Source organism: Cyclopterus lumpus, chromosome 9 (assembly GCF_009769545.1).
Source record: "Cyclopterus lumpus isolate fCycLum1 chromosome 9, fCycLum1.pri, whole genome shotgun sequence".
Classification (NCBI taxonomy): Eukaryota; Metazoa; Chordata; class Actinopteri; order Perciformes; family Cyclopteridae; genus Cyclopterus; species Cyclopterus lumpus.
The window spans coordinates 3,982,180-4,009,278 of NC_046974.1; the positions used below are offsets into that span (position 1 = coordinate 3,982,180).

A 27,099-nucleotide genomic window follows, 5' to 3' on the forward strand; every position below is an offset into this window, starting at 1 on the left:
CACCCTCTGAGACTGGAGGTTGCACTCCTTCTGCAGGGCCTCACAGTCCTGGATCTTGGACTTGATGAAGTCCTGCTTGGAGGCAGACAGGAAGAGGCCCTTGGGGTCCACGGGCCCGATGATGTCGTACCAGATGGGGCTGCCCTCGCGGTCGTAACCGCACATCCCCCCCGACAGGTACTTCTCTATCACCTGCGGGACGGGGGCGATCATTTCAAATTGATTAGGTTACCCCTAATCTATACGTTTTACTTTTATCGGCCATTTTGGTCAAACCCCAACGCTTCTGGGGGGGGGGGGGGGGTCCTACCTCTGGTGGACGCCAGTCGGTGAGTATCTCGTCGACTTTTATCCGTTTCCTGAACTCCAAATGCTGGAAGAAGAAACAAAATAAAATAAACGAGTGCAAGTTCAGCAAACTCATTAAACACGCGTATTAATAACATACAACTTTTCTGGATGACAGGCTGCTCGTTAAGTGACTCAGGAGGCTTCAGACGATGTAAAAGGGGGATCAGTTACCATGCCAACGCATGCCTACAACCTCAAAACACACACCAACAAAAGGGATGGCTCATGCCAATTAAATATGGATTTAAGAAGAAGCTGATTATTAGAAGCTTCTCCCACGCTGTTATTAAACCGGAGGTGTGGTTATTTATTGAAGAGAGCGTTAAGGAAGAAGGGAGCGGCTTCCTCTCCTACGCCGGATCGCTGAGACGTTGGGAAGTGGCAAATCATAGGCGCCCTGTTTGCTCAAGAAAACACACCTTTAAAATAAAAAAAAAGGACCAGTGTGTGGGATTTAGTGGCAGATAATATTCATAACTTAATTTAATCCCTTATATTCTCCATGTAAGCGTTTTACTGGACATAATGTTGTTTTCATAAGTAACCGTAACGGAGTTGTGACTTTTATTTAGTCATTTACATCCCTGACGAGTGACAAGGTGGTCCTGATGTTTACTTTAGAGTCTTCTATTATTATTTTTATTATTATTATTATGACACTCTTTCATTGCCGCAACAGATCCTTTGCATGTTTAAGCACATCACACTTCCTCTTGACCTCTCTGGGGGGGAAATAAGGGCAAGTTTGCTCGAGCCGTTCCAGTTTATATTTTTTTAAGTTGTAGTTTGGCTCCTGTTGATTTGTGGAAGTAGGCATCCTTTAAAAAAAATTTTTTTTTAAAAACCCAGAACAACTTTATAAAACGACAGCACGTCCAGGTGCGTGTTTGTTCTTCCGCCACCTAGTGGCCACAAACGGGTTCACGGCAGCTTTACGTGCGTTGGGCGGCTGTAAGTGTTCCCCTTATTATCTACATCTTATCTCCTCGGGCCGCGGTGACTCACGCAGACAACCGTTACCACACGCCTCTAATCTGCAGCCACTCCTGAGCCGAGGAGGCCGTTGATGCTGCTAATTGCCCTTTCACACACACACACACACACACACACTCATGTGCGGGGACATGTTACCTTTCGCAGCATGGCCTCCGACTTCGGGATGTGGAAGTTTCTGGCTGTAAAAAGAGAAAAAAAAGAAAAAAGGAAAGTTTCTTTAACCATAAACGCCGTGAAAAAACACACATTTAGTTATGGTGTTATTCTACAATTTATATTATTATAACAATTTTAAAAAGTGGGAAAGAGTGGACGCAGTAAGCGTAACGACAACAAATGTGCTTTTGTGGACTTGAACTGAACTTGAGTTTGTTTTTGCAACCAGACGCGACACGAGACGCTAAGGGGGCGGAGCTAAGGGTTGGCGCTAAGGGGGCGTCGCTAAGGGGGCGGGGCTAAGGCTGCGTTGTGTACCAGCTACCAAATAACGTAAAGTTTCCTGTTAGCTGATGGTTTAGCATTCACAACGTGCACGTTATGACGACCCCTCCCTTCCTTCAGGGGTCCCCGGGTCCTGTTTGCTCTGCGCTTTGTCTTCCAGGCTGTTCCTGCAGCCACACCTGAGCCCGGAGGCCGGCTACAGACTCACACTATAAATCAGGCATTTTGGCTAGTTGGAGAGCGTCAAGAAGCTCACGTAAAAAAGAATCAACGGAAACAATGAAACTAATGAATAGATGTCAACAATCACACGAAAGCCGACACGTTGGAGGGGGGTGTGGGGGGGGGGAGGGAGGGGGGGGGGGCTCCAAAACTTCAAGATGTGCTACGAAATACGAATAAAAATGCAAAGGCTGTACGGGCTCCTCTACTGCAACCGGTCCAGAACAGCGTGGACACACTTAGCGCTCCACCTCAGGTGATTATCTCTTGTTGCCGTGGAGACTTACAACTTACTCCAGCAGGCGGATTACTCTGCGCCCGAAAGCTTCCGCCGGGCACCTTGACCAGGACACGCGTTACAAAGACCACGCGGCTTAGTTGAGCTCCTCCGCATATGAATGCATCCTTATCGCGAGGTGTTTTTGTAAAGTGTAATAAAAAGGGTAATAAAAAACATGCACGGGGAAGGTGCACTTTTTTAAAAAAGTGCGGGGGGGGGGGACCGTGTGAAAATGCTAAATTTGACAGATTAAATAAATGTGTTTACAGCCTCTGGTTTTAGCTAATATCCTCATTCATGACAACTGTGCAAAGGGTCCATTTTTACATAACCCATTAAAATTATATTACGGTTTAAAGGTTTAGGCCTAATTAAGGGTGTGGCCACTTTGAGTGACAGGTGTGTGTGGGGGGGTTATCTCAGGTCACTAGCTGAGAACTGCAGCCTGTAAGACTTTATCCTCAAAGGGCTCAAGTGGGGGAGCTCCACACCCAGTTGGAGTAGGGGAGGAGAAAGGGAGGAGAAAGGAGGAGAGGAGAAAGAGAGGAGAAAGGAAGAGAAAGGGAGGAGAAAGGAGGAAAAGGGCAGGAGAAAGGGAGGAGAAGGGCAGGAGAAAGAGAGGAGAAAGGAGGAGAAAGGGAGGAGAAAGGAGGAGAGGAGAAAGAGAGGAGAAAGGAAGAGAAAGGGAGGAGAAAGGAGGAAAAGGGCAGGAGAAAGGGAGGAGAAGGGCAGGAGAAAGAGAGGAGAAAGGGAGGAGAAAGGAGGAGAAGGGCAGGAGAAAGAGAGGAGAAAGGCAGGAGAAAGGCGGAGAAAGGCATGAGAAAGAGAGGAGAAGGGAGGAGAAAGGGAGGAGAAAGGCGGAGAAAGGCATGAGAAAGAGAGGAGAAGGGAGGAGAAAGGGAGGAGAAAGAGAGGAGAAGGGAGGAGAAAGGGAGCAGAAAGGCAGGAGAAAGAGAGGAGAAGGGAGGAGAAAGGGAGGAGAAAGGCAGGAGAAAGAGAGAAGGGAGGAGAAAGGGAGGAGAAAGGCAGGAGAAAGGGAGGAGAAAGGGAGGAGAAGGGAGGAGAAAGAGAGGAGAAAGAGAGGAGAAGGGAGGAGAAAGAGAGGAGAAGGGAGGAGAAGGGCAGGAGAAGGGAGGAGAAGGGAGGAGAAGGGAGGAGAAAGGGAGGAGAAGGAAGGAGAAAGAGAGGAGAAAGAGAGGAGAAGGGAGGAGAAAGGGAGGAGAAAGGCAGGAGAAAGGGAGGAGAAAGGGAGGAGAAGGGAGGAGAAAGGGAGGAGAAAGGGAGGAGAAAGAGAGGAGAAAGAGAGGAGAAGGGAGGAGAAAGAGAGGAGAAGGGAGGAGAAGGGCAGGAGAAGGGAGGAGAAGGGAGGAGAAGGGAGGAGAAAGGGAGGAGAAGGAAGGAGAAAGAGAGGAGAAAGAGAGGAGAAGGGAGGAGAAAGAGAGGAGAAGGGAGGAGAAGGGAGGAGGAAGGGAGGAGAAAGAGAGGAGAAAGAGAGGAGAAAGAGAGGAGAAGGGAGGAGAAAGAGAGGAGAAAGAGAGGAGAAGGGAGGAGAAGGGCAGGAGAAGGGAGGAGAAGGGAGGAGAAGGGAGGAGAAGGCAGGAGAAGGCAGGAGAAGGGAGGAGAAGGGAGGAGAAGGGAGGAGCATTCCCAGCCTGCAGAAAACAGGTTCCAACTGGATCTATAATCACAATACCGTGACACGGGAACACAAAACCGGTTATAAACACGTTTTGATAAATAACAATACATCACATTCCTGATTTCCCTTCTCCGGGCCAACAAAGCAACAATCAGTTGTCGAGACCGTTGATGTTCTCTCTGTTTTTTAAATTTTTTTTAAAAAAGAAACGATTTCAAATGGACAAATAGCAAGAGAACGAGTGGAAGAAGAACACGTGTTCTGCCGGTGACGCAGCGTTCAGGTCCCTGTGCTGCAGGAACGAGCCCTAGAACCCGGAAAACGAGCACTTCGGGGTTCCCTCGTCTTGAGGTCAACCGCCTTTTGAAATGTGTTCTTGGTCAGATGCCTGTAATAAAAATCGGAGCGTTCTTATCTAATCTAATCTGATCCAAGGTATGTTGTTAAGGGAGTTTATTGTTTTGTTCTACGACATAAAATATGTCAGTAAATGCCTCTCTGGTGAATCTGTGCCAGAAAGTGTCTTAAGTGACCTCACGTGACCTCACAGCCTCGTTGTGTACTCGCGCTCACGCAACCGAAGAGTATTTTTAGTTTATTGCAAAATGATTGACAATGATGGGACTAGGAAACACTAAAGGAGATACTTTATAAAAGATACTATTTGTAAGTAGAAACACAGAGAAAAACATTTAGTTCTGATCACTGTGCGTCGCCTCTGGCTTTAAAATCATGACCTTTTTTTAAAAATCAATTAACCGCACTCGGCTCCCCGATTCCTATCGACTCTCTCCGAGCGCACGTCTTCCCAAACAGACGCCCTCGTTGTCCGCGTCAGGAGCTGTGACGCCATCCGGTTTTTACAAAGGGGAACAATTCACCGCCGACCCTGAACTCTTCTTACAGGAACTTATTTTTTGGAGTAAAACGTTGGTGGAACTCGTCAGCAGCTCGTCAGCAGAGCGTCCCCCCCCCCCCTCCCCCCACGCCGGTGCGTCTTTAATGCGATTAGCTTCGGGATTAGCCTGAAACTCAAGAGCGCCAGACAATCTGCTGCAGGACTAATCAGAACGAGGCCTCCTTGAATCACCGGCGCTCCCATTTCCTCCAGAGTTTTGAACACATGAACTCAACAAGGGGCTTCCGCAGGTGAAACTTTAGACCCTTTTAAAAAAAAAACTTTATACCAAATAGAATGCAAATTAAGTTTTATTGCCCAAAATATGAAAGCGTGACGAAAAAACCAGAAAGGGTTAAATTGTTTCTTATCCTAATCACATATTTTCAAGGCTTCCCGACTATTATTAGAAATTAAATAAATGAATGCGACCCGGACCAAAATAACCATCAGAGGATTTTAAAAAATGGATTAACCGATTAAAAAAATAAAAATAAGTATAATGCGACAAGCTTACAAGCTACTGAGCTGTAGGAAATATGTGTAAATAAAAAAAAGAAAGAAATAAAAATGTAAAAACAACCACCTGCAGCACCATCACAGAAAAAAAATTAAAAAAACTCACGACATTTTTATAGCATTACGGCTTACAGCAGGCAATTTAAACAATTAAAGACTTTTTTCACATTTAGATTGAAATTAAAAAAACTAAAATAAACTGACGTCGTCTCTTTCTCAACCTCCGACAGCAACGTGTTCACGCGCGTTGCATCACGGCCGCTTCGCGTGATAAAAGCACTGCAGCTTCTGCTTTTTTTTTTTTTTTTGCAACCGACAGATTGTTGTTATGCAAACGACTAATAAGAGCAAATTATCAGGCGTTTGTATAACGTCGACGAAAAGGGATCGTGTGGAAAGAAAGGTTTCGCTTCTTTTTGTTGTTGTTGTTGTTGTTGTTGTTGTTGTGAGTGCAAGCCCGGGGGTTAAGGTGTTTAATGTTTTCTCACCTCTGAGCCAGCGTAACAGGAAGTGGTCATGCTGTGCAGGAAGTAGAGGAAGAATGTCTTGAATCCTCTCTCGAAACTGTAGCCGGAGGAACGAGAGAGCAGAAGAGAGGGATGATCGACATGTTTACGAGGATCCGATACTATTAAAAAAGTATAATAAATACAGTACTTTTCTTTGTTTGAAGCCTCTCCCTCATTTCAGATTCCTGTTTTTTTTTTTTTTTTTATTATTCCTAAAACTGCTGAAACTTGTGACTTTGTGACTAATTATTTTGGACACACTTTAAATCATAAATAAACTGCCAGTTCTCGATTCGTTGTTTAACTCGCCCCAATATTTGCGTTGCTCGTTTCGTTAAGAAGACCTGCAGGCGGAAAAAAACTCAAATGATAAACAAGATAAACAGCAAATATTACAAACTCAAACTATGGTGGAGTTTGTGTGTCAACGGACAGTAAACAGACTTCTACTCCAACGTTAGTGTTTATATTGACTCCCAGCAAACCTCTCAGCTCTCAACATGTGAGTCACGTGTAAACAAGAGATGTGGAAGTGAATGACGAACACACAAAGTATGAAGTCCTTTTGTTAAAGCACAGCCTTCATAATAATAACTGGTTTATAAGATCCTAATGGCGAACAACTCATTTGAAATAGAAAGTAGCCGATCGGTGTTGTGACGAAGCAACGCTGAAAAGATAGTTTCATTGAGAGAAGACTGAGACTGAGATGAGGCTGTATTCATGTCTCTAATACAATTTAAATTAAATTAAATTTAAGGTAAAACTGAGGTTTTGATTGATTGTAAGTTGCAGCATCTCTTTTTATTAGAATAATTAACATTTAGAGTTACGTCATCGTCAACTATGTTATATATATATATTTTTAGATTCAAACAAAAAAATTAAATATATTTCTTTAATGAGAAATCAGAAAAAACATCACGTTGGATGTGAGAACTCGTCCAATTAAAATACAATTGAATTACTGCTTCCCTCTAATTTGCAGTAGAAATAACTGCCCTTCACAAAGAGGGTTATTAGTATTGACTAATTACGCCTTTATTCAATTACTAATAACAGCTGTTGGTTTAGAGCCGCAACAGTTGATCAATTAGATCATTACTGTAGTGACAAAAACAAATGATATATCTGTAATTAAATTTGATAATCTTAAAACATTTGCTGGTTTCAGCTCCTCCATCGAAAGAAGCCTAAAAGTTGTTCTTAGTAATGTTTTTAGAAACTGATCCGTGAGGCTAATTATCCATCAAACAGGTCGTTACATAACAAGAGACCATATTATTAATATGAGTATATGAGTACAGCTCTACCTGCTCCAGGGCTTCAGCCTGCTTGGGACTGAGGTCCCCGACTCGCCCGCTCATGTCGGCGGCTGCAGGGTGAAGACGGAGCTCCGCTTCGGAGTCGGATGAACGGGCCGGACCCGGTGGCCGAGGCGGGCGGGTGTCTGGTCCCCGACAGTGATGCTCATTCGTGGGGGAAGAGGGGGGGGCGGGCAGCGAGGTGGCTCGTTTTCCCCTCGCGGTCAGCCGCCTGCAGAGAGAGAGTGAGAGAGAGTGAGAGAGAGTGAGAGAGAGTGAGAGAGAGGTGGGAACGGAGGAACGCACGGAAGAAAAAAGTAAACACGACGCCCTGAACGAGGACTCGGCCAAAGATAGGAGGAGGAGGACAGGAGCTTCACTCGTGTTGGAAAAAAAAAAAGGAGGAGCCAGACAGAGGAGAAGCCCCGCCCCCCTCTGCAAACTAGCTTCTAATCTCATGCTTTTCACACAGATATGTGCTCCCAAAAAGGCTTGAACATCCTGGAAAGCTCAGGGGGTGGGGTGGGGGGGGGGGGGGGGGGCACCTTGCACATCGAAGAAGGGCTCAGCAAACATTTGAAAAAGTGGCTCAAATTCCTCATGTAGCTTTACAGCGGCATCAGCACCGAGTGCCTTGCATGCTGGGAAAATGGCCGGGGTTTTGTGTGAGAGAGCTCTGACGTTGTGGTATAGGCAGCCCTCACAAGCTGCCTCCCCCCCTCTCTCCCCCCCCCTGGCCTTGTGACTTCTTGTTCAGTACATTCAGCTCCCGTGTGATGTCAACAAGAACAGCTAAGTCCATGAGCCATTTGGGATCCCTTAGCACAGGAACGGCCACCCCATCCTTCTCCATGAAGGCGTTTCACACTGGATAATGCAGTGCAGAGCGATGGCCTCCTCCACGCACTCCTCTTCCGGTTCTCTTTGACCCAGTGCCACCAGTCCAGTTCTCCTCCCTTGTCATTGACGGCGCTCCGTCGGTTGTTATTCCAGCGAACCTCTTCCGTGGTAAACCGGCATCCACAATGGCATCACACAGCTGGCTCTCTCTCTCTCCTGAGCGGTGGTCCGGCCATGCATTGGAATCACTGTGAGCAACTCCTCCATCACTTCAAAATTGTCGTCAACACCACGGACCAAAAAATATATATATTAAAAAAATAGAATAGAGTAATTTAGTAATTAATCCATGCCATAACACATCCAACTGTTTGTCTTTATTCTACAGTTTAAGTGGTTGGATGGTAGTTGGCATTTAAGACACTAAACAAATCTTCTTTTTTTTAAGCACTTATTTAAAATGAGATAGTAACAGTTATTTTGTGATGGTATAATTGGGATGTATCAATTCACTAAACATACAAATGTAATGATATTTAACGTGGAGTGGGTTTCTCCAGGACAAAAAATAAGACTAACTGAGTGAGTCATCTCTAATTACAAACAATAGACAATCTTTGTTTTTAATCCGACAATCTAGCACATGCTCATATCCTACAAGCGGTAATATTATATTATTATTATTATTATTATTCAGCGATTGAGTTGTTCCCATTTGTTATTAATGCTACTTTTAAAGACAAATGTATTTTTTTTTTTTTTTTTTTTTACCGTTTAGCCACATTTCCTAAATGGACGCCATGTTTTTTGTCACAATGCGCAGGGCAGGTGTACAACCTACAGGTGGCTTGGTTTAAATGTCGGACAGTGCACACGAAGCACCCCTCGCTGTGAAACAGCGCTCTGCGGGGTTCAATGCGCATATGTATTTATAACGGGTCGGAATCAGCCAACAGTGGCTTTAAAAACGAAGAAAAAGAAAGTTCGGCATGTTCGCTCTCGAGTCGATATATTTATCTTTGATAGTTGAAAACGGCTCAACGGCTAAAAAAAACAACGAACCGCATATTAACCGAGGACATATATATATATATATATTTTTAGTGGGGTGTGCGGTCAGCTAGAACAACTATGCGCTATTTTATTTATTACAATATTGGATTTAATTTCAGGTAAAGCGTTTCTCTACCTGTTCGTACGCAAGATGACGATCGTCCCGCTGTTTCCGGTCTAAACCGGAAGCTGTATTCCGTTGTTTACATCCTTCGAGGTCCAGCTAGCGAAACTGGAGAACTACAATTCTTTTCTTTTTTTTTTCTTCAAAATGCCGGGTACGATGTTTGTGTATTTATAACCGTTTTTTCTATCTCCTCTCTGTCGGTGCACCGGGCCGCCATGGCGTTAGCCCGCTGCTGGTGCCGTCTCTGGGCGACGTTACCGCTGGTCCTGCTGCGGTGGCCCGGGCTGCTGGTCGCGGCGGAGCAGGTCGCTCTGGTGGAGGTTTTCCTGGAGCAGCGGCCCGTCGTCAGCGCTCTGCTGCAGGGGGAGGTGGTGGAGTCCGGCGGGGGCTCCGAGGACCGGGAGGAGCTGCAGGGAGAGCTGGTCCTGGTGGGTCCTCAGGGGAAAAAAGAGGCGTATTTTGGCTATAAAACTGTCATAATAAATAATAATTAAAAGTCTAAAAATCGCATGAATATGAAACAAAATAAGATACCAGAGCCCACAGTAATGCCCTCTATTCTTTCAACTCACCCAACGTTTTTACCATGGTGATATCACCTTTATGCCATTTAAATATATACATTTAATGAATGAAAAACCGTACAGGTATTACAGTCAATTTAAATCTCTGCATGTGGAAATCATGATCATGACGATCAGAAGTAAACAGGAATGTGAGATTTAACATTTTGTTCACATAGCGTGGTTTTCCATTAGAATTAATCATTTCATTGTGTGTATATATATATATGTTTTTATATGTGTGTATATATATGTATATATATATATATATATATATATATGTTTTTATGTGTGTATATATATTATATATATATATATTATATATATACATAAAAACTCATCTATATTTTTATGTATATATACTGTATATATCTAAAAAAAAATTTTTTTTATATATATTTATATATAAATATATTTATATACTTAGAAATATATATATATATATATATATAAATGTATTTATATATATTTATATACTTATAAATATATATATATATATAAATGTATTTATATATATTTATATACTTTCCGAGGAGCTTTTGGCACAACTGTTCAGCTTAGTGTTCCTCCTCAGGTGGCCGAGGAGACGCAGGTGAGCGGAGGAGGAACGGGAGAGGACGACCCCAAGGAGCAGGAGCTGTGGATCGGGGTGGTGCCGCTGGAGGTGGACGAAAACAAAGCCTCCACTGGAAACCAGGAGTCCTTCACTGATGCTATGGTCAATAAAGTAAGGAGCTCATCTCACTCTGGGACAGAATTTAGCTCACACCGATATGAATTCACACAACACACTCAACCGGCATCCTCCTCTTGTTGAAGATGAAGCGAGCGCTGGTCCTCGGAGCGTCTGCGCTGATCATTCTGGCCCTCAACCAAAAGACCGTCAGCGAGGTAAATCCCCTCAGACTCACCAGCTCTCTGCATCATTGTTCATTTCATCCCAGAGATTGTGGATTATATAGAATTTTCTCCAGGAAATAGGTCGTAATTTATGACGTAAACATCTGTTTCTGTTGTAGATGGATCTGTCTCAGGTGCTGTCCAAGCCCATCATTGTGATCCAGACGTCTGAGAACGTCACCAAGCTGATCGGAGCTCTGCTCAGGTGCAGAACACGTTATTGTGCATTACTGCCAACGTGGAAATGGAGACTTTCACACACACCTTTCCATCAGTTTGTTTTATCAATCTGACGAGCTAATATCATTAATCACATGCTTACATTGTTTGATCTGTGGCCTTAAAATGGTTATTGTTGAATTTCTACACCAGTGATTCAACAATAACCAGTTTAAAGCCATATTTAATCTCCAACTGTGTACTGCACCTACTCTTTGAATTATGTCCATATTAAGTTGAGTTGGTTACTTATTCTTTGGTCTGATATTTCCTGCGTGAATTGATAAAATCGTTGTATGGCCAGCTATAAATAAATAAATAATTAATTAATTAATTAGAGGTAAAAGCCAAAACATTTTATATACATATATGCAATAAATATGTGTTGTATATAAATCTTCCTACCAACAAAATGTTTATTTCATAGTTTTAAAAAGCCAGTATAATATATATAACTTGATTCCAAAAAAATCGAACCACTTTTTCCAGTTAACAGCTTATTTAATTAAAATAACTTTGTTGGTTATTATGTGCAAACATAGTGATGGAGAACCTTGATTAGCACTAAATGAGCTCTCTCTCTCTGCAGGGGTCTGCAAGCCACAGCGAAAGTCACATACAAGACGATCCTGCAGGACAACCTGGTGAGCGCCCTCAATCCATATCAGGTGTTTAGCGCCCTCCAGTGGTGAGTGAGCAGATGACAGGCTGAGCTGTGACGGCATGCTGCTGTGTGTCCGGGCAGGGAGCCACGCTCACGCTGTGGTCCAGCTGCGGCCGCTCGAGAGGAGGTCCCTACGGAGAGTGGCAGGGGGTCATCTGCACGGGAGAGACCAACTCTCAGGTCCAGGTGGGGGAGCCCGAACCGACACATGGCCCGCGGCGTTTACGCGTGTCTGACTGCTTTCTATAATTTCCCTAAAAAAATCCCTGAAGCTAGAAACCAGACAAAACATTCACTATTATTATTATTATTATTAATATAAGGAAAAATCAAGATATAAATCACATGTAGTTTAACTGTGTTACTAAGTCTGGAGCATTTACTCCCTTTTCTGTTGCCCCGAAAAAAAACTATGGCTGCACGATTACGACCAAACTCAATATTAAAAATAATATTTATTGATTTTTAACATATTTGTATTGTGCTTCCCCAATTAAATAAACAGAGCGGCCCTTTTTGATGCGGATGTTTGTACATTAGCGGTGCATCTCTCTCCTCCTTCGGCAAAATATAACGTCACCAAAGCTTTTTACCCAAAGTTAAAATAATCAGAGCACTTTTTCCACTTTCACGTGACCAAAGATAAGGTTCTAATTCCCCCGAATTCAGAGCATCTTTTCTTTTTGAGTAACATACGGCATATTGATCTTCTACTCTGGACCGTGGGCACGTTTTTCTCCCAGTTTGCTTGCTGCAAGGTGCGCTTGATTTGATCTGCGGTAACATTTTCTGCATCTTAAAAAAAAAAAAAAAGGCCGATGCTCGCGATGTAAAAGTGCCGCTGCTCTTCTCCTGCGTGTCCGTAGAAGTACCTGCAGCAGCTGTGGGACACGGTCCTCCTGGTGGCTCTGGTCCTCAGCACGGGGGTCATCGTTCAGGCCCGCTGGCAGAACCAGGACCGTCAGCGGAACGAGGACTTGGAGGTGAACATCTTTACTGACGATGTTATCGCAGGTCACGCGCTTGTTTTACACTTGTACAAATACACCTTTGTGGGGAATGTTGTACTTTAAAATGTATTAGATAAATTAAAGTTACTTTACAGATTCAGATAATAAAATGAAATCAACAAGTAGTTAAAATGACACCAGCTGCAGCATTAAAGTGACACACAAACGCATCAATAATTATAATAGAATAATATAACGTATTATTCTGAATGGGCCATTTTACATATCTAGTACTTTTTACATTCGCTACTTTAAGTCTACTTTGATAGGAATACTTTTGTCCTTTTAATCAAGTAAACATGTTTGACTAAACCAGTAGCAGAGTACTTCTACAAACCAGTAGCACAGTACTTCTACAAACCAGTAGCACAGTACTTCTACAAACCAGTAGCAGAGTACTTCTACAAACCAGTAGCAGAGTACTTCTACAAACCAGTAGCACGGTACTTCTACAAACCAGTAGCAGAGTACTTCTACAAACCAGTAGCACGGTACTTCTACAAACCAGTAGCAGAGTACTTCTACAAACCAGTAGCAGAGTACTTCTACAAACCAGTAGCACGGTACTTCTACAAACCAGTAGCAGAGTACTTCTACAAACCAGTAGCAGAGTACTTCTACAAACCAGTAGCAGAGTACTTCTACAAACCAGTAGCAGAGTACTTCTACAAACCAGTAGCAGAGTACTTCGACCTTGTAGAACGAGCAGTTTTAAGTCGTACGATGCGGACGGCCATCTTTGTTTTTGTTCTCTCCCGTCTCCACGGAGATGAAAGGCGTGTCATGTGATGTTCCTTCCAGCTCTTCCCCAAACAGGACGTCCTGAAGCGAATGTCGTCCCTGAAGACCAAAACGTACCTGCAGCCCAAACCGTGGTGCGACCCGTCGCAGCCGGCGGAGACGGACACCTGCGCGGTCTGTCTGGAGCCGTTCAACAACAACCAGGTGAGAGAACACTCCCGCTCGCATATGCACTCTTTGATTTGGACTCGCTGTACGAGTCCCTGGTTTAATGCAGTAGGCATGATGTTGTTGTTGTTGTTGTCGTCTCCTCAGTGTCTACGGGTGCTGCCGTGTCTCCACGAGTACCACAGAGACTGTGTGGACCCCTGGCTGCTGCTGCAGCACACCTGTCCTCTGTGCAAACGCAGCATCCTCGGTGGGTTACGCAACACCGTCTGGATATTTATGATGGCGTTACGACGCGATTTACTTTATTTTTTTTACTTTTATTTTTGTGTAGATTTTCTTGAAGGCATACTTTACTCTGATCATCTCTTCTGGCATCCTAAATTATATCCGTTAAAAAAAACACATTATAGGAGCCCGTTCTACCAGAACGCCTCATAATGGCTTTTTATATAAAATATTATACTATGGTTTTTTATATAAAATATAATATTTAAAAAAAAAATATATATACTATGGTATTTAAAAAAAATATATATATACTATGGTATTTTTTTTAAATAAAATATACTATGGCTTTTTTAAAAATAATTTATACTATGGTTTTTAAAATAAAATACAGTTTAAAAAAAAATTAAATATACTATGGTTTTTAAAATAAAATACAGTTTAAAAAAAAATTAAATATACTATGGTTTTTAAAATAAAATACAGTTTAAAAAAAAATTAAATATACTATGGTTTTAATAAAATACACTTTAAAATATATATATATATATATATATATATACACACTAGGGCTTTTTTATAAAATATTATAGTATGTTTTTTAAAATAAAATATACCACGGATTTTTTGTGATCTACTATTAAGACTTTTTGTTTCAACAATACTATGACTTTAAGCCGTAGTGTAGTATGTTTAAAATATATTATTGTATGTTCTAAAATAGTATTGTACGTCGCAACAAATGTACATTTACATATAAAATGTCACACGAGAGTAAAGTATGTCATAGTTACTCATTAAGTTTTACATGCATGATGTAGTATAGTAGTACATTATGAAAAGTGTTTAATAACTAAGCGTGTTGGGAAATGAACGTCATCACTAAAGTCAGATGCCCCTCCCCCCCCCCCCCCCCCCCCCCTCCCCCTCCAGGTGTTCGCAGAGACACTTAACGGCCGCCTCGCCTCCGAACCTTTTCCTGACCTCGCCGCTTCCTGCTCGCCGCAAACGGGACCCCCCCCCCCCCCCCGAAAGCGACCACGAGCTCCTCGCGGCGGCCGGTCGGCCACGTGAACGGGGTCAGACTCTGACCTCTGACCTCCTGCCCGGGTGCAGCAAATCTCAGACAGTACTGTTGCACGTAAACGGTACTTCCTCCTGTGATCACGTGACCGCACACTTTATTTAAACATTTAGTTTTAATGCGTGAGGATGCTTCACGGTAACGGCGTCAGTGTTTCAACTGAGCGGACGTTCAAAGCTTTATGGTTCTAGGAGTGTAAATGTCACTTTTTGGTCCAAATGATGTCAATAACCAACTTATTAACAGAGTTAAAAAACATGACCAAACTCATAGTTTGCTATTAAATGCTAGTTGTTGAGGTTTAGTCCAGAAGTAAGTGAGCTACAGGTGGAAAGAGTGTTTGCACTTGTCCTTAACATGCCTTTTTATTATTATTATTAGAATAAAATATATATTTATTCATTCACTGCAGTGAAAACCACAAACACAGCATTTACACTTTTAGTTGTGTATGTTTCAGTAACTAAATTCATTAGTTTATAAACCGCTCGTGATAGAAGTTAAACAGTTTACAGAGTTTGTCCAGAGTTGGACGTTAGACCCTCATTTTGATTATATTGATCTTTATCTCCTTTTGATTATATTTATCTCATTTTGATTATATTTATCTCCTTTTGATTATATTTATCATTTCCTTCTAGAAGGTCATCTCACCGACTGATGTACGTGCAGCCGAACTCTTGCGAAGTCTCAAAACTAAATTATAATGTGAAACAAAAACAGCATTTTTGTTTCGTTATTGTATTTATTTTGCAACGTCAACTCGAAAAAAAGCAATTACATGTGCTTTTTTGTGTGTGTGTGTGTGTGTGGGGCGGGGGGGCTTTTTGTTACAAAATGCTCCGATAGATAGATCTGTTCATCTCTTCATAGAAAATAGTCTGTGCATGGCAACATGGAGATGGGGGGGGGGTCTCTAAAAGGCCACGAGGGCGCCCCCTGTAGGGCACGTGCTTCCAAACACGACGGCGGCAGCGTTTGATTTATTTAAAAAAAAAAATAAAAAATAATTTAAACAAAAAGGCTGGACACCAGCGGTGTGAGCCGGGCGGGCGACATTTGCGATGCACTTGAACGTTACGCGCAGGCGTCTTTTTTAAATTTTTTTTTTACAGGAGTTACTCGCAAGAGCAACGCAGGCGGCCGCTGACGTCCGGACTCCATCACCGGGTCGTTCTTCCAGCTACAGAAGGAACCACAGGATGTTGCTTCCTTTTATTCCTATGTTGTCTATTTGATGATGATGATGATGACAAAGAAACATCTTAATAATAAACTGATTTGTTACTTGGCAAAAAAAAAAAAGGTCTTTGTCCTCGAAGACTCACGACTTTTAAAAAAAAATTTTTTTTTTTAAACTAGCTATAAAAAGAAAATAACTTCCTCCAGAGAGGTGGACGTCCTTCGGGGGGCCCGATCCCTAAAAGCAGATGTTCAGAGTCCGATCTCAAAAAAAAAACAGTCCGTAAACTAAACGCAACCGTTCATCGACGACTCAAAACCTTCGTTGGCTTCTTTTCTCCTTTAAAAAAAAAGAAAAAAAGAAACCAGACCGCTGCCCCGAGCCCCGGTTGTTCTGGCCGCCTCGGCCTCCTTCCTCTCCCCTTTTGGAGCAGCCGGCCGTCACGCAGGTCACGAGGGGATCATCCCTTTGTTCCTCTTGCGGTCGGCCATGTTGCGCCGGTTGTGGTTCGCCCCGCGGCCCTTGTGGGCCTCCTTCTTGCGGCGGTCCAGCAGCGTCTCCTTGTTTTGTCCTTGACCTTTGGGCTGACCCGCCACGGCGCTGGGACGCGGCTCCGGTCGGAAACTGGGAGCGAGACGAAGGACACATTTCATTTACGACATATAGTTTATACTTGTCACATTTATTAAAAAAGGTACTGTAGTATGAACTAACTATATATATATATATATATATATATATATATATATATATATATATATATATATATATATATATACACAATTTACATACTTAACTATGGAATTCTTTAGACTTGACTTAAATTACATACTGTGACTTTTATTTACTTTTTTTTATTTTTAAAATGGCACTATATTATTACTTTTTAATTAAAGAATTTTATGACACTATCAGTAGCGGACTATGACTTTCTATAATATACTATGCTAGGCCTTCTTTTAATGACATAATGGGGCATTTCATTTTTTTATGACATATTATACTATTAGTGCATATATACATTTGACAGTTTTAGGGCATAGGATGACAAATAGATTACGATATCTTATTGACGATTACGAAACATCTTAATAATAAACTGATCTTTTTTAATTTTTTTTAAATCTGCTTTGACGGTCAGAGGCGCTCGTAAACTCTCTCACCCTTTCCTTTGATGCATGGCGGCTCTTCTGGCGTCGGCCCGCTCCCTCAGCAGAGCCGGGTCCTGAACGAACTGGTCCCGGTTCACATTGTTCTGGGAAAAACAAAGATACACTCGCATGTTAACGCCATGAAAAAGGGATCGAACTAACATTTCATTTAAAAAGAAAAAAATGACACACACACACACACACGGATCTGAGTACCTGGAGCGTCTCTTCCTCTTCATCCTCCTCCTCCTCCTCCTCCAATTCTGGTTTGTTTCCTTTTCTCAGTATCTGTGGAACCGTGAAAGGCCTGCAAGGAAACACACACACACACACACTTTAAAAAAGCAGCCTATCAAAATAAAAAATGATAACGAATATGTCTATGGAAAATATTCTTGCGTGTAATTTTAAAAAAAAATGTTGTGCGTGTGTAAATAAAGCCATAAGGAACACTATATTTATGTTTTAATGAAGTAAACCTACTTTATTGGGACTGGACGGCCGAGCGGTCGTGTATCGTAACAGTAATTATGATCAATAACGAGCTAGTGATCCGTCACATATGGGGAATAAATATATTTAACAATATATTTGATTTAGAGAATACGAAAAACCCCCAATAAAAAAAAAGGGCATGAGACTGCAGGGACACACACACACACACACACACACACACACACACACACACACACACACACACACACACACACACACACACACACACACACACACACACACACACACACACACACACACACACACACACACACACACACACACACACACACACACACACACACACACACACACACACACACACACACACACACACACACACACACACACACACACACACACACACACACACACACACACACACACACACACACACACACACACACACACACACACACACACACACACACACACACACACACACACACACACACACACACACACACACACACACACACACACACACACACACACACACACACACACACACACACACACTAATTAACCAGAGAACATTTAGTCTTGTCGTTTTTGGGCCTCGATCCGTTCGTTTACCTCCTGCTCAGCAAACTGTCCCCGTCCAGGTCGTTGGCGCCCACCTGGCTCATCTCGTACGTGTCGTCGTACTCGTCGTCGTAGGCGTCCAGCTCGTAGGCTTCGCCGGTCTCCCCCGGCTCGAGGACGACCTCGTCCACCACCGTCTCGTAGGCCTGGTATCGAGCCTTCTGCTCCGCTATGTGCTGCTTGTCGTTCAGCGTCTCTCGAGCGTTCTCTCCTTTCCTGCAGGAGGAAGAAAAAGAAAGAACACAAGGCGATGAACGCGATGGAAATGGTTTCTAAATGTTTTTTTTTTTTAGAGGATCTGAATGTCCTTCTTGGCGGTTTTTAGCACACGACTCAGGTACGACGTGCAGGTGCATAGACGTGGAGCTCACCTCCTGCCCTTCCAGATGCGAGACATGTCCACCTGGTCTCTGCGGAAAACGTCGAACTCGTCGTCGTCGAACACGTTGGATCTGACGTCCAGAACGTCTGCGACCTTCTCCTTCACGGGCCTGAAGGAACAGAAGAAGAATGGGGTCAAAGATGGTGGATTATATTTTATGACATCACCCTTTTTTTTCCTCAATTTTTCCTCCATATCTGTCCAAACTGTCATAATTCTATCGTGTTAAACATTCACGCAACTAAAATCGTAATTGGCATCTGGATTTGTAAGTTAAGGTCAGAAATGTGAGGCCTCTGTGACCTTTGACCCCCCCCCCCCCCCCCACTACATCTTGAGATAAGATTTAACTGCAAATTAATTACGAGTGTGATGTTGAATAATAATAATAATAAAAATTTAAAAAAATAAACACTTATTTAGTGTTTTCTCAATTTTGTGAACTTAGAAACATGCATCATGATGACTTAATATCACTCCAGAGAGTGTGTGTGTGTGTGTGTGTGTGTGTGTGTGTGTGTGGTGTCACCTCGGCATGGCCCGGTCCATTTGGTCCAGGTCGGGGGTCAGGCGGTCCTCCAGGATGTTGTTGATGACGAGCTCCGAGTTGTAGTCGTACTCGTGCAGGCAGGCCAGCAGGAAGCCTTCGCCCAAATCCGGCAGCAGCTCCCTGATGCAGGTCAGCAGAGACTCCAGCTCCGCCTCGCTCGCCGCACAACCGGCACCCTGACGAAGACGAAGATGAAGACGAAGACGCATTTATTCATGGTTTTTCTTACTTCTGCACTTTTATCTATAGAGTTACATATTTTAATGCCTTAAAAAAAAAACGACATACCAGTGAAACTGGTCCCATTTGTTTTATTTCTACAATCTCACTGAAAGGTTTTTTGTATTTTATACATTTATTGCATAACAACTACAGCAATAAAAAGGTTGTTGTTGTTTTTGATGATTTTTTGATTTCATTTAGACATTTGAAGACGTCATCTTAGGCTGTGGTAAAACTATAAAACAGGAATCTAATCCACAATTATCTGATATTTTATTAACTTTGAAAATAATTATCGGATTAAAAAAAAATCGATAAAGAAATTAATTGTTGGTTGCTGCCTTAAACCTTTTAAGCAAACATTATGCCCCTTGGCTTACCGATGGAGAAAGGACAGCCACAAACACTTGTTTTTTAAAAAAAAAAAAATCACAGAACTCACGTCGTTTCCTTTTCGGGGGACATCCATCATGGCCTCCGCTCCCTCCAGACTCGCTCCTCCTTCTGGCTCCTGGAGTTTAAAGCTAGACGAGGAGGCGGCGGCTCCGCCTGCTGCTCCCCGGTGCTGAATCGGTCTGTGTGGCCTCCGCCGCCCCACACTGTCCCAGGCACTCTCCACCCCCTGGAGCAGGTAGGACGTCCTGGTCTCATCGCTTAGGGAAGCGGGCGGTTAAGGAAAGGAAGCGACTAAATATTAAGAGACATTATAGCCCGAGATGTTTATCATTTCAACGAGTGAAGGAGACAGTAGCAACGCCTAATATACACTTGAATAAACAAATCCAGGGCTTCAATGCGGTTCGATTTTGAATTGTTTTGGGGGCCTTAAGCCGTAACGGTGCCGCTCTGAGCGCCATCAGGATACATGACGGGCAGCGCCTGTTGGAGGAGGCTGATGTCGTCGGCGATGGGGAACTGCTCGTCGTAGTCCGACAAGAACCTGAGGAGGACAAACAAAACTTTGTCATTGCCCCCCGGATCTCAACTAGGCATTTTTTATTTTTTAATTATACCTTTTCTCTGGTAAAAAAGAGGTGAAATGTTGTAGGAGCTCGTCTGCGAAGGTTTGCATGTTTTCTCCCCTGCAAGGCAAACAAAAATCCAGCGGAATTAATTTGCGTGCGCGTTATGCAAAAGTTGCGCCGAGTGTCTGGACGCCTCACCCCTCCAGGATCGGCTGTAGGCAGGTGTGGTGCAGCAGCAGGTGAGCCATCTCCACTATCTTACGACAGGAGTGGGACAACCTCTTCCACAAGTCCTCCTGGAAACTAGAGGAGAGGGTTTGGGAGATTATCGTTCGCTCAGGTATTCAACGAGTGGGTCTCAATCCTTTTGGCCTTTTTAAAAAAGTATTAAATGAATCAGAAACTCACCCTTTGTCGTCAAAGTTTCTCTTCCTCACCGCCTTCTCCAGGTCAGGTACAGCGGTCTCATAAAACGAGGTCAGTCTGCCAGGAGACAAAAACAAAAGTTAAAACAAGCATGATTACGAGAAGCTCTTTTTTGTTTGTTTGTGTGGCCGCGATACTTCCAGGTTACGTCATCATCCGTGTACCTGGCGAGGAAACCATCGGAGTGGAAGCTGGAGCAGGCGGCGGGGAAGATGTCCAGGAAGGCGTGGATGGTGGTGGTGGAGTCGCACAGGTACAGAACAAGATCCACAAGATCCTGGGACAGAAAAGATAACACACACACACACACACACACACACACTATCAAAAGACGCGACGCGGTGGGTTTTATTCCAGAGAAAAAGCTACCGAGCGTCACCGTTAGTAAATCGGATAACTGAATATCCAAATGTAACAGTCCAGTTAGTGTATTTATTTCAATGTAAAAAAAAACAAAAAACAATAACCCGATTATAAAAATACATGCCGATTAATTATTCAACTTATTGCTGCAGCTCAAACTCTAAATCTGTAACGGTCACAAATAACATTTTAAGAAGTTTCAAATCTTGAAATAAAAAAACTCCCACAGGTCAAATGCATATTTTTATGTATATGCATTGTAATAAAAACAAATAAACTGCCTTGTTTCTGGCTTTTTAAAGCAGTAAGTCATCGACCTCAAGACGGGGTCATCGATCCAGTTTCATCTCGCTGAGAAGATATTTAGACCCGTTTCGTGGTGTACTGTACGCTATGTGTACTGTACGCTATATGTACTGTACGCTATGTGTACTGTACGCTATATGTACTGTACGCTATGTACTGTACGCTATGTGTACTGTACACAATGTACTGTACGCTATGTGTACTGTACACAATGTACTGTACGCTATGTGTACTGTACGCTATATGTACTGTACGCGATGTACTGTACGCTATATGTACTGTACGCTATGTACTGTACGCTATGTGTACTGTACACAATGTACTGTACGCTATGTGTACTGTACACAATGTACTGTACGCTATATGTACTGTACGCTATGTACTGTACGCTATGTACTGTACGCTATGTACTGTACGCTATGTGCTGTACGCTATGTACTGTACGCTATATGTACTGTACGCTATGTACTGTACGCTATGTACTGTACGCTATGTACTGTACGCTATGTACTGTACGCTATGTACTGTACGCTATGTACTGTACGCTATATGTACTGTACGCTATGTACTGTACGCTATGTACTGTACGCTATATGTACTGTACGCTATGTACTGTACGCTATGTACTGTACGCTATGTGTACTGTACGCTATGTACTGTACGCTATGTGCTGTACGCTATGTGTACTGTACGCTATGTACTGTACGCTATGTACTGTACGCTATATGTACTGTACGCTATGTACTGTACGCTATGTACTGTACGCTATGTACTGTACGCTATGTACTGTACGCTATATGTACTGTACGCTATGTACTGTACGCTATGTACTGTACGCTATGTGTACTGTACGCTATGTACTGTACGCTATGTGCTGTACGCTATGTGTACTGTACGCTATGTACTGTACGCTATGTACTGTACGCTATATGTACTGTACGCTATGTACTGTACGCTATGTACTGTACGCTATGTGTACTGTACGCTATGTACTGTACGCTATGTGTACTGTACGCTATGTGTACTGTACGCTATGTACTGTACGCTATGTGTACTGTACGCTATGTACTGTACGCTATGTGTACTGTACGCTATGTGTACTGTACGCTATATGTACTGTACGCTATGTACGGTACGCTATGTACGGTACGCTATGTACGGTACGCTATGTGTACTGTACGCTATGTGTACTGTACGCTATGTACTGTACGCTATGTACTGTACGCTATGTACTGTACGCTATGTGTACTGTACGCTATGTACTGTACGCTATGTACTGTACGCTATGTACTGTGTACTGTACGCTATGTACTGTACGCTATGTACTGTGTACTGTACGCTATGTACTGTACGCTATGTGTACTGTACGCTATGTACTGTACGCTATGTACTGTACGCTATGTACTGTACGCTATGTACTGTGTACTGTACGCTATGTACTGTGTACTGTACGCTATGTACTGTACGCTATGTGTACTGTACGCTATGTGTACTGTACGCTATGTACTGTACGCTATGTACTGTACGCTATGTACTGTACGCTATGTGTACTGTACGCTATGTACTGTACGCTATGTACTGTACGCTATGTACTGTACGCTGTGTACTGTACGCTGTGTACTGTACGCTATGTACTGTACGCTATGTACTGCACCCGATGTTTGTGTAGACGCGTGCGTCGGTCTGACCTGCTGGCTCATGGTCATGGCAGTGGGCTGTTTGTGCGAGTTCAGCTTCAACGGCTCCATGGCGGCGGCCCCCTCACAGAAGAGACCGCACTTATCCAGGATGGTGTCGAACACCTGAAGAGTGTGCGGAGAGGAGGAGGAAAATGAAATCGGCAAAAACAAAAGACACTTACAACAAAACAACACTTTTATATTTACCGTTTTTAAAATATGATCCTACCTGTAACACAGTCGGAACCGTCTCAATCAAGTCACTGTAGTAAGACGGCTGCTGGGTAAAGATGTTCTCTAAAAAAAAAAAAAAAAGAGTGGCAGCACAGATTTAAAAACTACCAATCTTCACTCCATATTCATCATCAACATACTCTGTAATGATTAAAAACAGCTCACCGATCATCTTGTGCAGCAGTTGGCTGTTTCCCTTCCCAAAGAGCACACACAGATCCAGGATTTTGGGAATGTCAAACAGGAAGTTCTCATAGATAATTTCTCCAAACACAGCCGGGGTGAGGAAGTTCTCCTAGTGGGAGAGGAGGAGCACAAAGGATGATATAATTATTCTTTTGATTGTACCAATCAAACAATAACTGGTATTTCTGATTCGTAGATCATTATTCCCTCTCATTCATATTTTTTTCTTGGACGCTGCTCCAACCTTGGACTCCTTGTGTGTGGCCATCCGGAGGAAGGTCAAGAAGACCGCCCTGTGGACGGAGCGCTGCATGTCGACCACCGCCGGAGAGGAGGGCAGGGGGGCGAGGTCGAGGCCGCGAGGAGCGTGGTGCAGGTACGAGTCCAAGCACCTCTGCAGAGACTCGTCAAACACCACCTGGTGGAGGAGGAAAAGAGAAAGAAATCTGAATCCGCGGTGCGTTTCTTTCACCTTCTTCTCGCGGCCTTTGACGTTTGCCACATCGACAGTCTCTCACCTGACACCAGAACTTGTCGTGGGGCAGCGCCAGCAGCCAATCCAGGTCCTCCGTGATGAATTTGGCATGTTCCAGGAACGCCTCCGCCTCGGCGGGAGAGCCGTCTTCCGGCGGGGATTTGTAAGGCACGAAGCAGCGCTCCTCCTTCCTGGCCGGGTGCTGACGTGAAGAAGGAAAAGAAGAAGTCAGGTGATTCCTGGAGCGCCACAGACCTCCCCGAGTACATTTTTAGTTTTAAAAAAAAGCGAGGCGCCGTGACTCACCAGCGCCGGCAGCGTTTGCTCTTTGCCCAGCGAGCCCGGCTCGGTCACCTGCTGCTCATCCAGTGGCACTCGGGCGCAGGCCATCGCTTCTCCCTCTCTAGTTATTCTATTTAAATCAAAAGAGAGATTCAAAAGACACGCGTGCTTCTGGATGTTGGTCATGTAGCTGTTCAAAGATATAGGATGTATATTTACTTTTTAAGTACCCGTTCAGTCCCAGAATGCAACAAGCTTTGGTTTCATTAAAACCTCCATTCTCTTAATGTTAGTCACTTTACATACCACCCCCACAGACAGCGTTTTAATCAGAGTTTGCACTGAAGGACAAACAAGACATAAATAATATCAGCTTGGTATCAAGTATTTCCCTTTGTTTAATAAAAAGGTAAAAAACAACAAGACACTGAACGCAGCAAAAGGAATACCTATCTAATAATATAATATTCTTACTTACTGCACTTACTTACTTACTGCGCGACATCTAACCTTACACATGCTTTACTACACTACAGAGTATATCACATCTATAGCATTATTCAAAGCATACCTGCAGCTGTTTATTCTATAATTACTACAAATCTAATACTACATCTGCACTGCGTACTATGGTTAAAACTGTCCACGCTGTATCGGTCCTTGTATTGTATTTTATATATTGTTGTTGTATTTGTTGCTTTATGGACTCATGAGTCTGGAATAAAAGATTATATATATATATATATAACTCACTGTTTATTCCACTATATTTAAATTCTGTATATTATTTTGAACGTGACTTTGCGCCTTCTGGTTGCTGCAAGTCTCTGTAAATTTCACATTAAATTGTACACGTACTGCAATTTACAATTACCCTTTAACGTCACATGACGTCTCACTGACAGAAGAGCAAGTGGACCAAACGGCTGAATCGAAAAGGGAGACTCCCTTTCGTTAACTAATGGGAGACCCCGTTAGTTAACGAAAGGGTGTGGGTTAACTAGCGTTAACCTAGCGAGCAGCAGTTTAAAAGGCCACGAACAGACTTAAATACGTGAAGAGGAGCTAACGTCAACGTAACGTGGCGGAGCAGCCGGCGACTTTGCGCCCGGTCCTCTCGTGGCTCATCATTATTATTATTATTATTATTACGATAAGAGAGTTAAATACACATCCGCTCACCTGTTAACGCGACTCTCCTGTAGCTCGCTCAGAGACCATCTCGTCGAAGTCGCCGTCAAGCTGCTGCCCCTCTCGACAGTTTCGTTTCCAAAAACGGAATTCTAAATCACCTGTGCTGGACCCGGAAGTGACGTAGGCGTGTGGTGTTGCAGAGCGTCTCTACCGCCCCCTGGTGGGCGCCAGAGCGCAGCACACTAACAAAATGCAGTTTATAGACGTGGAACTGGATGGAACATTTTTTTATTTTTTTTTCTGTCGTGAAAAGTATTTTATTTTGCATCCTATCCGTGTTTTTGCCGTGATGGAAAGTAATTAATTACATATAATAAATCACCTCTGGCCAAATGAATCACTCAACTATAACACCGTTGGTTTGTTTGACTACGTCTTTGCACGACTACTAATTTGTTTGCTTAGTTAGTTATTTTAATATCATGCAGTTCTATTTAAAAAAAAAATATATATATATATATATATGTATATATATTTATTGTGCATATAATATAAATGCTGCTGTAGTGGAAAAATATACCCTTGCAGGATTATTAAAGTAACTATCTATCTATCTATCTATCTAAACTACTTATAGTATAGTTAGAGATCATCCCTGTGTAAAAACCCTGCAACACAATTTATTCACCAGCAATCCAACATGTAAATATCTCATACCTCAAAATGTACTTTAATACAGTACTTGCGTAAATGTACTTAATGTATTGTAATGTTTCACTCTTGAATACTTGTTTTTGTCCTTGAGTAATGTGGATAAACAAGTACACAAAGGACAAAATATTTCATGCGTTTTATTCCCATAAAAGAGGAAGACTTATGACGCTCGACACACAATCTTCTTGGAAAACAATGTTTATAAAAAAAGATTTCCATGACACACACACACACACACACACAGAGAAGGCTGATGAGGAATCCCGTAGATTACATTAGGTACAATGTTTTTTTTAAATGATTCATTCTTAAAGCACATTAATAAATGATCAAAAATCTCCAGAAAAGTCAAACATTGGAGAAAGAAATAGACACGTCTGGTTTCATGTCTTATTGTCCGTGTGCAATAAGACATTTATGAATTTATGATCCGATTTACTGGTTTGTGTCCGACCTCAACTTTTTACGATGTTTATATTACCATAACAGACCATGAATTCAGTTTTTTGAGGGTATATGCTCCGACAGTTAAAATGGGCAATGCAAAAAAAGATGTCACATTCCTTCAAAATAAAATATTGAAACAAAAGATAAAACAAACAAAAAAAGACAGAATCTTCGTCCGCTTTCATGGCTTGTGATGTAAACTGAATATTTTACCGTGGGTGTACAGCATAAAATAAATATTCTATGGCTATAACAACAATGCATAATCTCCCATACATCTTAAATATCAAGCAGCAGTAATACTGTACCTCATGGTATCCGTTTTCATAGCTGGCCTTCTCCATCCGGGTAACAAAAACATTTAGCTCTTACAACGCGACAGCCAATCACGGCTCCTAGTTTCTATTTCTAATAAATAATAAAACTATAATATTGAACCTACAGAATAAAAATGTTGTGCGTTCCGTGTCGATTTTTTTAAATATTGACCGGAGAAACAAACTCCTGGATTACAGCCATGTCGATATCAGTAAATATGGATCGACAGAGAGCGATTTGCACAAA

At 42.7% G+C, this 27,099-nt stretch overlaps 3 protein-coding genes across 7 annotated transcripts in view; 1 reads left to right on the top strand and 2 right to left on the bottom strand.

Annotated features, from left to right (window-relative positions):
* Positions 1–9,300, bottom strand: part of LOC117736009 (SEC14-like protein 2) — a 16,704-nt gene extending 7,404 nt beyond the window's left edge. The window contains exons 1-6 of one of the 2 annotated variants that reach the window (XM_034540979.1): positions 9,189–9,300; positions 7,169–7,391; positions 5,835–5,910; positions 1,483–1,526; positions 311–373; positions 4–192 (exon numbers count right to left, since the gene is read on the bottom strand). In XM_034540979.1, coding sequence (XP_034396870.1) covers positions 4–192; positions 311–373; positions 1,483–1,526; positions 5,835–5,910; positions 7,169–7,222 — 426 coding nt within the window. In that variant the 5' untranslated portion in view covers positions 7,223–7,391; positions 9,189–9,300. Of the gene's footprint in view, positions 1–3; positions 193–310; positions 374–1,482; positions 1,527–5,834; positions 5,911–7,168; positions 7,392–7,465; positions 7,562–9,188 lie in introns of those variants that run through there. The other variant, XM_034540980.1, reaches the window with a different exon arrangement.
* rnf215 (ring finger protein 215) lies at positions 9,233–19,530 on the top strand. Of its 4 annotated transcripts, XR_004609944.1 has the most exons (11): positions 9,238–9,607; positions 10,317–10,469; positions 10,562–10,633; positions 10,762–10,847; positions 11,451–11,505; positions 11,607–11,711; positions 12,392–12,508; positions 13,337–13,480; positions 13,592–13,694; positions 14,606–14,820; positions 15,872–16,291. XR_004609944.1 is itself a non-coding variant. In XM_034540982.1 (10 exons), the coding sequence occupies exons 1-10, from the start codon at positions 9,395–9,397 to the stop codon at positions 14,623–14,625; spliced, it is 1,068 nt and encodes a 355-aa protein (XP_034396873.1). In that variant the 5' UTR covers positions 9,233–9,394; the 3' UTR covers positions 14,626–16,291. The 4 variants fall into 4 exon arrangements, 3 of the variants coding, with proteins under 3 accessions (XP_034396873.1, XP_034396872.1, XP_034396875.1); XM_034540982.1 differs by having other exon boundaries at positions 9,233–9,607; positions 14,606–16,291; XM_034540981.1 differs by lacking the exons at positions 13,592–13,694; positions 14,606–14,820; positions 15,872–16,291 and adding an exon at positions 19,488–19,530 and having other exon boundaries at positions 9,367–9,607; positions 13,337–13,578.
* ascc2 (activating signal cointegrator 1 complex subunit 2) lies at positions 15,958–25,549 on the bottom strand. Its single transcript, XM_034540978.1, has 19 exons — positions 25,423–25,549; positions 24,265–24,370; positions 24,002–24,160; positions 23,728–23,901; positions 23,463–23,592; positions 23,293–23,360; positions 23,073–23,186; positions 20,880–20,992; positions 20,698–20,772; positions 20,488–20,592; positions 20,338–20,406; positions 20,190–20,264; positions 19,767–19,977; positions 19,082–19,278; positions 18,542–18,661; positions 18,162–18,386; positions 17,307–17,397; positions 17,103–17,194; positions 15,958–16,563 (listed from the first exon to the last, which is right to left on the bottom strand). Exons 2-19 carry the CDS (start codon positions 24,346–24,348, stop codon positions 16,389–16,391), a joined length of 2,277 nt encoding a protein of 758 aa, XP_034396869.1. The 5' UTR covers positions 24,349–24,370; positions 25,423–25,549; the 3' UTR covers positions 15,958–16,388.
* Positions 25,550–27,099: the final 1,550 nt, after the last annotated feature.